This window comes from Sesamum indicum, linkage group LG6 (genome assembly GCF_026168435.1).
Source record: "Sesamum indicum cultivar Baizhima isolate 11 linkage group LG6, ASM2616843v1, whole genome shotgun sequence".
NCBI lineage: Eukaryota > Viridiplantae > Streptophyta > Magnoliopsida > Lamiales > Pedaliaceae > Sesamum > Sesamum indicum.
In genome coordinates this window covers 25,830,706-25,843,370 of record NC_142662.1, presented here as the reverse complement: position 1 = coordinate 25,843,370, position 12,665 = coordinate 25,830,706, and the positions used below count along the sequence as shown (strand labels likewise).

The 12,665-nt window shown below is 37.7% G+C and overlaps 3 protein-coding genes across 5 annotated transcripts; 1 reads left to right on the top strand and 2 right to left on the bottom strand.

The window, feature by feature from the left end:
* The first annotated feature begins 204 nt into the window (after window positions 1-204).
* On the top strand, window positions 205-2,548 carry LOC105163373 (phospholipase A1-Igamma2, chloroplastic). Of its 2 annotated transcripts, none has more exons than XM_011081687.3 (2): window positions 205-1,589; window positions 1,879-2,086. In XM_011081687.3, exons 1-2 carry the CDS (start codon window positions 304-306, stop codon window positions 1,898-1,900), a joined length of 1,308 nt encoding a protein of 435 aa, XP_011079989.1. In that variant the 5' UTR covers window positions 205-303; the 3' UTR covers window positions 1,901-2,086. The 2 variants fall into 2 exon arrangements, with proteins under 2 accessions (XP_011079989.1, XP_011079988.1); XM_011081686.2 differs by lacking the exon at window positions 1,879-2,086 and adding an exon at window positions 2,094-2,548 and having other exon boundaries at window positions 206-1,589.
* Window positions 2,549-3,418: 870 nt separating this feature from the next.
* GR (glutathione reductase) lies at window positions 3,419-8,458 on the bottom strand. Its single transcript, XM_020694383.2, has 11 exons — window positions 8,010-8,458; window positions 6,786-7,011; window positions 6,395-6,673; window positions 6,131-6,307; window positions 5,790-5,843; window positions 5,540-5,688; window positions 5,291-5,354; window positions 5,050-5,220; window positions 4,806-4,940; window positions 4,089-4,181; window positions 3,419-3,717 (listed from the first exon to the last, which is right to left on the bottom strand). The coding sequence occupies exons 1-10, from the start codon at window positions 8,384-8,386 to the stop codon at window positions 4,140-4,142; spliced, it is 1,674 nt and encodes a 557-aa protein (XP_020550042.1). The 5' UTR covers window positions 8,387-8,458; the 3' UTR covers window positions 3,419-3,717; window positions 4,089-4,139.
* Window positions 8,459-9,635: 1,177 nt separating this feature from the next.
* On the bottom strand, window positions 9,636-12,522 carry LOC105163375 (RNA polymerase Rpb7 N-terminal domain-containing protein). 2 transcript variants are annotated; one of them, XM_020694484.2, is made up of 7 exons: window positions 12,135-12,522; window positions 11,926-12,021; window positions 11,468-11,546; window positions 10,794-10,878; window positions 10,606-10,669; window positions 10,390-10,509; window positions 9,636-10,266 (listed from the first exon to the last, which is right to left on the bottom strand). In XM_020694484.2, exons 1-7 carry the CDS (start codon window positions 12,243-12,245, stop codon window positions 10,219-10,221), a joined length of 603 nt encoding a protein of 200 aa, XP_020550143.1. In that variant the 5' UTR covers window positions 12,246-12,522; the 3' UTR covers window positions 9,636-10,218. The 2 variants fall into 2 exon arrangements, with proteins under 2 accessions (XP_020550143.1, XP_011079992.1); XM_011081690.3 differs by having other exon boundaries at window positions 11,459-11,546; window positions 12,135-12,455.
* Window positions 12,523-12,665: the final 143 nt, after the last annotated feature.

The window sequence follows — 12,665 nt, the reverse complement described above, 5'->3', positions numbered from 1 at the left end:
ATAGAGCAATATAATTAAAATTAATAAATAAATTATAATAATTCATATAAAATGTAACAAATATATACACATCATTTGAAATTCGAACCAATAACTTCATGTGAGCTCAGTTATAACCTTAACTATTAAATTAAAATATTATTTATAATTTCATCCATATATTATTGATATGATTTTGGGAAATAAGTGTATATATATTATAGCCTGGAAGATGTATATTATTCCAATCTTATACTCAACTTTCCATCTCTTACACCAATCATTTATACTACGATTTCATCATCTCCCCGCAGTCCGCCATTAATGGCGAACTCTCTCTCAAATACCGCTCTCACCTTCACGAGATCACTCTTCCAGCCCGAAAAACAATGTTCCTTATCCGTTTTAACCCAAAAATTCCAGCCCGCAAGCCCGAGAATTCTCGATCAGCTCTCGACGAGAAGGCTTACACCGCCCCCAGCTGTGTCCAAAACCAAGGAAGCGTTATCATCCATCATTCACGAGCTGGAGAGAGAAGAATCAACAGCCAAAAATAAGCAGCGGAATGAGAGGGAACTAGCCGATTGCTGGAGCGAAATGCTCGGCGAAGATGACTGGGCCGGGTTGCTCGACCCGATGGACCCCTTGCTCCGCAACGAGCTGATCAGGTACGGCGTCATGGCTCAAGCCTGTTACGACGCTTTCGACTTCGATCCGTATTCCAAATACTGCGGGAGCTGCAGATTCACCCGGCGCGAGTTCTTCGAGCGGCTCGGCATGGCGGAAGCCGGGTACGACATCACGCGGTACCTCTACGCGACTTCCAATATTAACTTGCCCAACTTCTTCAAAAACTCCAGATGGCCTAAAGTTTGGAGCAAAAACGCTAACTGGATCGGGTATATTGCAGTTTCCAACGACGAGACATCGAAGAAGTTAGGGCGGCGCGACATCTGCGTGGCGTGGAGGGGCACCGTCACGCGGCTTGAGTGGGTGGCTGACTTGATGGACTTCCTGAGGCCAATCTCAAGTGATAAAATCCCGTCCCCGGATCCAACAGTGAGAGTCGAATCGGGGTTCCTGGATCTGTACACGGACAAGGATGAGAGCTGCAAATACTGCAAATTCTCGGCGAGGGAGCAAATCCTGACGGAGGTGAATCGGCTGATCAACGAAGTGTACCCCAAGGAAGAAGTGAGCGTGACAATAACAGGACACAGTTTGGGGGGTGCATCAGCGTTGTTGAGCGCATACGATATCGTGGAGACGGGGATAAACGTGCGGGGGGATAGCAGGGCGGTGCCGGTGTGCGTGTTCACGTTCGCGGGGCCGAGGGTGGGGAATGCGAGGTTCAAAGCGAGGCTGGAGTTGTTGGGGGTGAAAGTGTTGAGAGTGGTGAATGTTCACGATGTGGTGCCCAAGTCACCGGGGCTGTTGGTGAATGAGAAAGCGCACCCATTGGTGATAAAGATGGCAGAGAATTTCCCGTGGAGTTATGTACATGTGGGAGTGGAGCTGGCTTTGGACCACAAGAATTCACCCTTCTTGAGGCATGATGGGGATCTCGTTTGTGCGCATAACTTGGAAGCCCACCTCCACTTGCTTGATGGGTTAGTATCCCTTTCCTTGTTAATTTTTGCTTTTTGCCCGTTCAACATACAATAAGTCTTTACTTTTTGAGGTGGCGGGGGTGTAAGGTAGGGTTATACATTTTTCTGCGATCCAACCGTGAATATTAATTTGTAATTAAATTGAAAAGAAATTTAAAACTCTTTCGAATCTTATAAACTTAGTATGGAGTTGTCAATTATATGATTTTGTCTTTTTTATCTTAGAATTTTCGAACACAACATGATTAATGTCGTTTTATGCAATATCTCAGTCATTTCATTTCAACAGGTGGACTATGTCTTGTTATTGAATCATGGAAGCAATTGGAATTAGAGTATATATATAAAAGTCCACCCCATTATTATTCTAACATGCATATGAACAAGCAAGCGGCATATATATAATTAGTTGCGCCAGGTTGTGTTTTTCAATATTCGACGTATTTAATTTTAATTTATAGGCAAGAATTTGATTGGGTAATAATGAATATATGGTTTGTGAAGATACCATGGGAGGGGGGAGAGATTCAGGCTGAATGGAAGGGATTACGCGTTGGTGAACAAGGACTGTGATTTCTTGAAAGATGAGTTTGAAATCCCACCAAACTGGAGGCAAGATCACAACAAAGGGATGGTCAAGAATAAAGAGGGGCGGTGGGTGCAGCAAGAACGCGCCGTACATGATGATCATCCTGCCGATATGCATCATCACCTCAACAAACTAGGCCTTCCATCCAATAATATATAGCTGAGTTATTAGCGCAGTTTGATTGGTATGTCAGATGGGTGATCTCTCTCTATATATATATATATATTATATACATGCTTGTTGAAAAAAAACCAGAAAAACTCAAATAACTCACACATGGTACATGTAAATGTTAAAATACAACCATATACATTAAATTAAATAATGGTGAATCAAAGAGGGTTTGAAGATTTATCTTGATTTTTAATAAGGACAGCCTTTATTGTTATGTTTTTTAATGCAAATTGTCGACTTCGAGGTTCGTTTGATGGGATGAACTCAAGTCATGACAAAATCATGTGGGGTCATTGGTAATCGTAACTCGGGTTGGGCAGTCCATATTTAGAAAACAAATCAGATCATCATATTCTCGATCACTCTAACAACGTTAAATAAATGGGAAACAGCTACTACTACTCATAAATAATTGTACACAAATATATATATATATATATATAGTTCCATTTTTTTAAATTATTACTTAGAAGGATGTGACTGAAGATAAGATCTCGACATGAGGATCACGTTGATTTTAAAATAGACAGCATTACCCAGAAAGAATCTTATTAATTTTTGTATATAGCGAAACCAATTATGTTACCCTCCTTTCCGAATCTTTTCCTTCATTTCTTAGTAAAATTGTTGACCAACTAATTAACTACTTTTTTTAATTTTTCTAGAATATGATGGTGAAAAAATTAATTACTTCCTTCAAATATATATTATTATTATTATTACGATTGTTATCATGCCACTTTTTATCTAATATTTTTTATTTTATGTTTTTCTTTTCCCTCGGGCAATGGCACATGCCTATGAAGAAAATTGTTTCGTCGTTTGATTCCGTTCAAAATGAAACTTGGAACTGTTCAAATGATACTAGACATCATATTAGGCGTGGGGCGAAGAATCCATGGACCCCTTCCCCAAAAGACATGGCCCTTTTAGAAAGGAGCGGGTCGGCCCACATTCCTTCAGGAGATCCGAGTAGCGTGCCTCGGCCGCCAGCCACCAACACCTCACTGTAACAGTAACAAAATTAGAGAGAGTATTTTAAACGCCCAGGCTTCATCCAACTGTGTTGATGGAACAGAAAACCTTCAAATGTGTTGATGTAATGAAATTAAACAATAGCAGTTTACAATGACTATAAAATCCACTTGTTAAATAAATATAGCAAAACAATAGTAATAATAAGAATACCATATCCCCGCTTTTTTGAGCCAATACTCATCATATCTGCGCAAGAAAGGGGCACACATTCAGAAACACAAACCAATGAGCTTCATTTACATTTCTTTCAGCAACATCAAATACCCCATCTCCGAAACTCATTCCAGCTTCCAAGCTGTCTCTGGATGGACGGCCGGTCAATGAGAGCTTCAGACATGCCCAAATGAAACCAGAGATGTGAAGAGAAACTTCTGTTAGGCTACATGTCCATCGACAACTTTTCTTTTTGCTATACTTGATAAATGTAACAATCTTAAGGAGGAAACTTGAACCGCTAAATTTGAGGTTCGCAGAAAATCGAGAGAATCTTTAAAGATGAATTGCAGGGGCCTGAACTTTGGAGTTCAAATCTTTCATAAATAATTGAGTAATAGTGAGGTAATGGAGTTCAAATATGGAAAGATTTGAAAAGAAATTTTCTCCTAGAGAGAAGTGTGAAATAACGAGGCAGGTTTTTTTATAATCTGCTGAATTTACAAATTTACAAGACCAAATACTGCATTGAATGCATAGCTTACCCCCATCATAGTTTCCTTCAATGTAGCTACTTGCATGCTTCATTCCTGACATCAAACACCAGCAGCAGCTTTGACATCAGAATCGGTTTTTCCCTGAAATGATACATTGCAGCAATTAATGAATAAGAATCATCACAGGCCACTCGAAACAAAATGAATATGTTTTACAACATCAGAACACCGCGATGACTGAAATTTTCAGCAGGTTATGTGGTCTGGGAAAATGTGAAACGAGGTTATGAGGAGCAAACTGGATTTTGGATAAGGAATGATTGGAAAGAAGAAAAAAGAAAAAAAAAACTTGGAACTTATAAATTAATGTCATGGAAGCCGTGAACTCTAAAGAGGTTCCCAGTTGATATTTAAAAGAGGCACTAAATTAATATACAAAACACCGGAAATAGTGAAAACAATGTTATATATATTTCTGAAGGATGATTTGACTGCTAAGCATCTAAGGGCCAGTACAACCATAGCACAAATTAAGACATTTGCGCCAAAAGATGGTAGAATTGAATTTTGAGCCATCTAATCAGAGGAGCAAATGACAAGACACTGAGAAAACATAAATTAGTGAATGAGTGGTGACAGTTAACTGCCTGGTAGAGACGTTAGAAAAACGATTTTTTAAGAGTTCAGGATCTACTTTTAGGAATCAGATAACTGGTCCTGCCACAGCGAATGTTATGACAGAGAAAATTCTGGAGATGGTCTTACCTCCGATGGAGTACTTCGAATCTTCCGTGTAGGTGTCCTCATGGTGACGAGCTCCTCCGCTGCTGTAGGGTGGATACCCACTGTGGCATCAAAGTCCGCCTTAGTCAGGCCAGCTTTTACAGCAACTGCAAATCCCTGGCAATCCCAGATTTGGAGATGACATACTACATGAGACTTTGAGACAGGGACCACCATGCAAAAAGGGAAAAAGATCAATAATAACAAACCAAGCAGAGGAGGCAACCTGGATAATTTCTGGCGAATCTTCTCCACACATATGCACACCAAGGACTTTGTTTGTCTTTGCACATACAATAAGTTTCATGAAGACCCGATCGGGAAGGCCAGAAAGAGTAGCCTTCATAGGCCTGAAGTTTGCTGTATAAACATCAATGTCCCCATATTCTTTAATTGCCTGCAGAACTTGGTGAATTAGACATTGCAATCAACTGAACTTTCACAGGTACACAAATGCTCGTTCTCACCTGCTCTTCAGTAAGACCAACTTGACCAATAGGTGGCTGAGAAAACACTGCAGATGGCACATTACTGCACAAAACGGATTACTGCGGTAAGGATAAAAGCTTGAAACTGTCCATGAAAAATATTCTGAAATTCTGACATAGAAAGCTTCTCAGCATGCAATAAACTAAAACATCTGCGTTGTTCATCTGGCCTATTTAATCAATTACATTTTAGAGCCAACAAAGATTTCACAACAGTATAAAGAGAACCTGAAATCTGGTTTTGTCGGTTCATTTGCAAAAAGCGTTTTTGCCAGTGCTCCTCCTTCCATTAAGGCAACTGGGGTCAAATTTATCCTATCGGTAACATCTCCAACTGCCCAAATTGAGGGAACAGAAGTCCGAGAGTATTCGTCAACCTGAGTTGTTTATCAAGAATGAACACCTATATGCATTATTATATGTTTAGATAAAAGAATGCATGATGACAGGGAGGAGGGGGTACGACAAAAGACAATACCTCTACGGCTCCATTTTTTGACAACTTCACTCCGACGGCTTCCAAACCTAAATTCTGCAAAATAAAATGCATTGACAACTTTAAGCTGTTATCATTTGATCATAAATTACAACTCCTCTTCTGTATAACATCTCAGGAGATATCAACCAGATAAACGCAAGCAATTGGATCACTGTTCTGTAGCAAAGCCACTCCTATGAATCAATTTTTATAAATAAACAAAAGGTAAAAGAACATGAATTAAATCAAGGAACTTGAATAAAGAGATATTCTAATATGTCCAATAACGTTTTTGACAGCCTAAGAAATCCAAAATTTACAAATAGAGCAGAAATTGTCACCTTTGTATTTGGTCTTCGTCCCGTTGCAAACATTACATGAGAAAACCCATCAACTGTGCCTTTGTTAGTTTTCAAAGACAGCAGTCCATCTGATGATTTGACTATAGCCTGAGGTGTCTCCTCAGTATGAAACTCAATTCCCCTTAGTGACATTTGTTCTCCAACAAAGTCCCTGATCTGCAATAGAAGTGGAAGTTCTTGCATTTAGACAGAATATTGACAAAATCATTCACTTCAAAGAAAAGAAATTTTCATGGTGGCAACCTCTTCATCGAAACCTCTCAAAACCTTTTTCTGCCTTATGAATACGTGGACACTGCTTGTCAAGCCATTGAAGATGCCAGCAAACTCAAGTGCAATGTAACCACCCCCAACTATAGCAATTTTCGTAGGTTTCGAAGGTAAATCTAGAGCAGCATCAGAATCTATTACATATTCACGTCCAGGGATATCTGGAATGAAAGGACGCCCACCAACTGAAATGAGAATGTTCTTTGCTGAGTAGAGCTTTCCATTCACTTCCACTGTGTGTGGATCCACAATCTGCACAGAAAGTTACAGAACCCCGTGGAACAATTAGGAACTTTTAGTACGTGGATAATTAGTTAGAATAAAAAATGACTGTGTGTGTCTTCACTCTAGAATATCACTCAACCTTGCCCCGGCCTTCAATTAGTGCGACACCAGCATTTTTCAGGATGTTTTTGTAAATACCGGTGAGGCGTTGCAATTCGGCATTCTTATTAGCAATCAACGTGCTCCAATCATGTTTAGGTTCTGCTTCATAATTCCATCCGAACCCACAACTCTCCTGAAATTCATGAGAAAATTTCGATGCATATACAAGGAGCTTTTTTGGCACACAGCCACGGAGAACACACCTTCACAAGATTCACCAAAGATTATTAGACATTTCACAAGCTTCGTATGCTGACACTGCGCTATGCAAAAGTTACTTCTTCTGAAATCAGACATCTCATCAAAATTTAATTTCGGTCAAACAAGATGGTCCTGACAATGCTACCTATTTCAACTAAAGTGAGAATAAAAAATCATTAACTCTGGAAGATACTTAAATGAGGCATGTAAAAGTGTAGCGATTCAGAGAAGCTACAGAGCTCTAGATATTTGAAGTTCTTTGGGTACGTGGAAGGAAGTTGAGGAACCACCAGGTAGTCCTCCTTTTTTAAAAAAAAGGGGAAAAAAAACAAATAACTCATCCTCTAAAGAAATTAATGACACATATAAAAGAATTTTCACCCACCCTCTCATCCCCTTATGAAGTAAACTAAGATCAACATGACATTAGGTAAAATCTATTGCACTGGATACATCAACAAGATCTTTCTATAGACAACGGACTAAGCTTCAACATCAATAGGCAACTCTAAGACCATAATATTGTTTAGATAGGACAATAATACATTATTCCCTATCAGAAATTCAATTGTATCTTTCACTTGACCAATGAATCACCATTTTTTCAATCAATATAACGCATTCACGCTGGTCTTTTGAACAAAAATAATGATATCATACTGGAAAAAAAAAAAAAAAAGGGACTACTGAGCATAGAAAGTCAAGTTATAAACATGAAACTTCTGAAAAAAATAAAAACAAAAATGATCAGCAACAATGAATCGGAAGAGAAAAAATGCCAGATGTCAGTCAACGAGGCGGAAAGTAATTAAGTAGAGTGCAAACACAAGAACTCTCAAAGATCAATAATAAACTTGAAACCCTGGAAATAATCAAATGACAATGCAACAACTCTCCAAAACAACCATGAAGAAAAACGTGCGTTACTCTAACACTTTGGCGGAAAAGTAAGAAGAAACAAAGGAACATTATCTGTAACGAAATTGAAAACAAAACATACGTGCCACCAACGCCACCGGTGGTGTCAGAGGAAATGGTGGCAAAAGGCAGCTCACAAACGGCAACCTTAGCCCCAAAATTGGCAGCGAAGCGGGAGGCTCTGACGCCTCCGCTGCCGGCTCCGATAGTGAAGAGGTCGAAGTCGTAGTTCCGCGGGGGCTCGGAGCCGTTGGTGGAGTCGGCCCGAATCGAGGTGGTAAAGGCGCGGCGGGGATGAGGAGAAGAGATGGAAAGGGAGAAGTTTCTAGAGTATAGGAATTGAGCAGAGTAAGAGAAAGAGAGGAAAGGGATGGGGAACTTATAGGTGCGGAGGGATTGGAAGGCCGGAGAAGAAAGGGAGGAGCCGAGCCTGGGCGTGCTTAGAGATTTCGCCGCCATTGAAATTTTACTTGATTTCCCGTTAGCTAGCTAGATTGTGGTAGTTATTGTTATTATAACTTGGACAATATACACTTATATATATACATATACATGCGTCCGTCCGTGTGTGTGTAAAATGGAGTATGTATCTCTCTCAAATTCCAATTTCTCCAACTCAATACCACAACAAATTCTCTACTTTTTCTATCGGAACCAGAGGGTGAATTCAAATTTGTTTTTTAATCACAGACTCGCAATGCTACGCCGTTCTGTATTTATGTGATAAATAAATTGTACAATATTTCAAAAATTAATGAATTTAGAATTATTATCAATATAACAATAACAAATATACTAATATTACAACTGCACTTGGGTTTATTTGGTTCAAATGAGAGGAAAAAAAGGAAGTAAGAGGGGGAGGGAGAAAAAAATAATAATAGTTTCCCTTCAAGTTATTTGATATGATTGGAAGATGTTAAATTTCGAAATTTTCACTTGTTTGATACGAGAAAAACAGGTTAAGAAAAAAATACTAATTTTTGTAATTTTACTAAATAATCATTCTCTTCATTTTATATTAGAAAATAAATAAATTAATATTATACTAATATAATTTAAATATATAAAAAATTTAAACACCTTATTAATAAAAATATTTTATTGAGTAAAAATAAGAATATTTTTTATTACTAAAAATATTTATCAAAATGAGTATTGTTCATTTATTTTAAGTTATTTAGTTTAATAAAACTAAAATTTGTTAACAATATTTTCAAATAACGAATTCGAGTTTAAATACCAGTGCATTTGTTGATACCAGAAGCAACTTTGAAGGAAAATTATATATATAAGTATATAGTAAAAATAAAAATTATACTTTTTTTGCCTTTTATACTTCCACTTTCCCGTCCAAAACAAAAATTAGACAGTAGAGAAATTTTATATACATCAAGTTTTAATCTACCTCCATCTATTCTCCCTAACCAAACACTATCTCTTATATATTCATTTTTACTTTCAATTCTCTTATATATTCATTTTTTAATTATATAATATGAATTAGTACAATAAAAATAAAATGACTAAAGAACATTATGTTTTGTAATTTTTTTAATGACTTTTTATTTATTTATTGCTTATTAAAAAACAAGTAATATTAAAATAATTTTTTGTAATCCCAATGATTAACCATAATTTATTACATCAATCTTCAAAACTAAACAACTAAATGAAAGTATCAATTTTTCAACAACTGAAAATTAGAAAATCTCCAAAGTTAAAAATCATAATTAAAATATCGATGTGCATTTATCATAATTACATAAATCGGGGGTGTAATAGATGAGCCCAAGCTTGGTAAAATGCAGAATATCAATCAAATGACCCAAACTAGAAAGAGTTAGTATAAGTATGGGGTATACTTGCATGGCTCAATTCCAACCTGGACCATCAATGTCCTATAAAACTACAAAAGAGCAGTTAGTAATGTACTTGTTCTGTTAGATCATCTCCCTTAGTAACTAAGGTACTTTTTTCAGAAGAAAAGAAGAGGATAAGTAGGATGAAGGAGAATTTGTGGAGAAACCAATGGTGGAAGATGGTCCTCCACAATTGATCAATGTCACTACCATTCTTGTGTATGGACAAATTTTCATGAATGTAGAGCCTCCGTAACTGTACAGGCAGTTTTGTGGATACAAAGTACCCATAACTGTGTCTTTCTATCATAAAGATGATACACACATCTCTGATCTACTTTGTGCTTCGACAAAATTCTGTGAGTTACTAGCTTCCTGAGTCTGCCTGGTTGAGAGATTTGTCTAAAGAAGATTATCGGCACGTTCCTATTATACCCACCATGAAATGGGGCCTAAACCATCAGCATCAAGAGACCCCTGCCAGAGGAGATTAAGCAGTTTGGATGGTCAAAGATAATTCAACAAGCATAGCAATGAATCGAATTTTCTAAAACATTTTATAAGTTAATTATTTTCTGAAAAAGTGAATGTCTGACTTACAGTTACCACCATAGGGGCAAACGGCTTTGAATCTTTTTGCTCTGATTCCTTTTCATCTGAATCCTTTCCTTGCTCCAATGGTACAGGTGGATAACTTACATTGTGAACTCGGAACCTAATCTGCAATCAAGCAATAAAGAGTTGTTTAGTTACATGGCATCAAAAGTTTAAAAAGTAATTGAAGCAAAGGATAAACCAAAAGAATAGGACAGCAACCTCATCTGTCCCGTCTATAGGGTAATTTTCCCCCTCATACTCCCAGACCCACCTGATTCCGTTCCTGAGGAAGACGATGAAAACAGGTTTAAAGAGAGATCAGATATGTGGTAAAAGATCAGGCATGGGGAGCCTATGATTTAATAACATAATGTTAATAGAACTTTGATGACAACAGAGATGCTCACTTATGTTCTGGGTCAGGTTCTGAGTGATTGGGACTGGCCAACAAAGGGACAGGTACATAGATGTCGTCAAAGAATCCAAGTGATACTGCAAAGAATATGTTCACAAATCAACATGAATGAACAGCAGATTCAGGAGACACGAATTTTCTGACACCAACATCAATAGAAACTCAAAATTATGAAATAGCGCAACACTGGCAAGTGGAAATTTCTGCTCTTCCAAAGATGGGAATCAAGTTTCTGTTTCGGTTAAGACATCAAATGCATTAAACCTATGTTTCATTTATTCGGCACAATGTACAGCTAAGGCATCACTAATTAGTATGAAGTAAGGCCTAATTCTCCAGGAATAAAGGTCAGGGAAACTCCTACAGGAAAATCACGGCTTTCTAGTTTCCCAATTGTAAAACAGTGTCCCATCTAGCAAGTATGAGTTTGGGCCAACTTGAATCATGCTCTGAGTCTGTTGATGCAAAAGGTTTTGGCAAAGAAGCCCAGGACATCGTCCTTGGGATAACAGCGGACAAAACCTTAAAGATTTTATTGAGTGAAATTGCCACTCCCACTCTTATACTGTAATTTCAAAAAAAGGAAAACTCTGACAACACAATAATAGTAATAACTCAGAAACCAGGACAAAGTAACTAAGAAGTTTTATGTCATACGGCGCAAACCATCTTTGGAGGATTCTTTCAGTCGAGCTGATATAACTTCTCCTACAAACGGGCGAAACATTACGAGTCTGAACCTAACCTGAAGAAAATCACAAAGTTGAATTGTCATAATTCAATAGCATACAATTCCCAGAAGACAGTTTACTGAAAAAGCAAGCCAGAAAACTATAGGGCAACTAGAAGTTTTCTTCTCAACAATGCAGACCACAAACAGTTCGTTAAACTTACTGCAAAAGCTGTATCTGACAACAACCCTTGGGACAAGTTCTCAAGGGAAGCACAAATTCCCATATGCTTCATCAAGTCTATGTTTGAGTATGGCTAATTACCTTTGTGTAGCAGAAGCAATGCAACCCAGAAAGAGTTTACAAAGAACAAAAACAGGCATATATCACCAAGTAGAAGAGAACAAAAGCACGGAAAAAAAATTCAAAGAGACTCCATTATCAATTATGTACCGTATAAGTGGAAGCTCCATCACCAGGAAATATAAATCCACCGTCGATGGATCGAATATCGTACACGCTGACGCACAGGCCTAATTTTTCAATAACCTAACATCATTGGAATACACACGGAGGACTGTAAGAAACAGTGAAAAATTATTTTCTTAACAAGAGAAAAAAGAGCAAAACGATGAAGCAGAAGAAGAGAAATGCAGAAATACCTTGTCTAAGAAGAGAGAGTCGAGCTCTCCTTTAATGGCTTCGTTGAGAGGCCGATTCAGGAGATATGGGGGCAATCTCAGAGTGTGCTCTATTTCGCTCAAGAAAAACATTATTTTCAAGAGTATAATGTAAATTTATTCGGGGATTGTAAAAACGAGAGGAGCCGCCGGAGGTAGGCGGGGGGCGGCGGCGGTGTCGCAAAATTTCGCTTATGAAGAAAGTCGCAGTTTCTCACCGTAGATTTTCGCCAAAGCTCGGAGTAGCGACTACTTAGGGATGTTTTGCGGTTTGCCTCCTTACTTAACCCCTTTTTCTCTTTTATTTTTTTTTTATAGGTCAATATCTTAATACTTCATATTTTTTAAATAATAATTAAATACGAAACTCGAACTGAATTTATGACTTTCAATTTATTTATAAAACCTCACTCTCAACACTCGGCTAAGGTCTTCTTTAAACCATTTTGAGCAGTGCTATATATCATTCTTTTTTTTTTTTTCCTCTCTTTTCTGTATTATAAAAATGAAAAA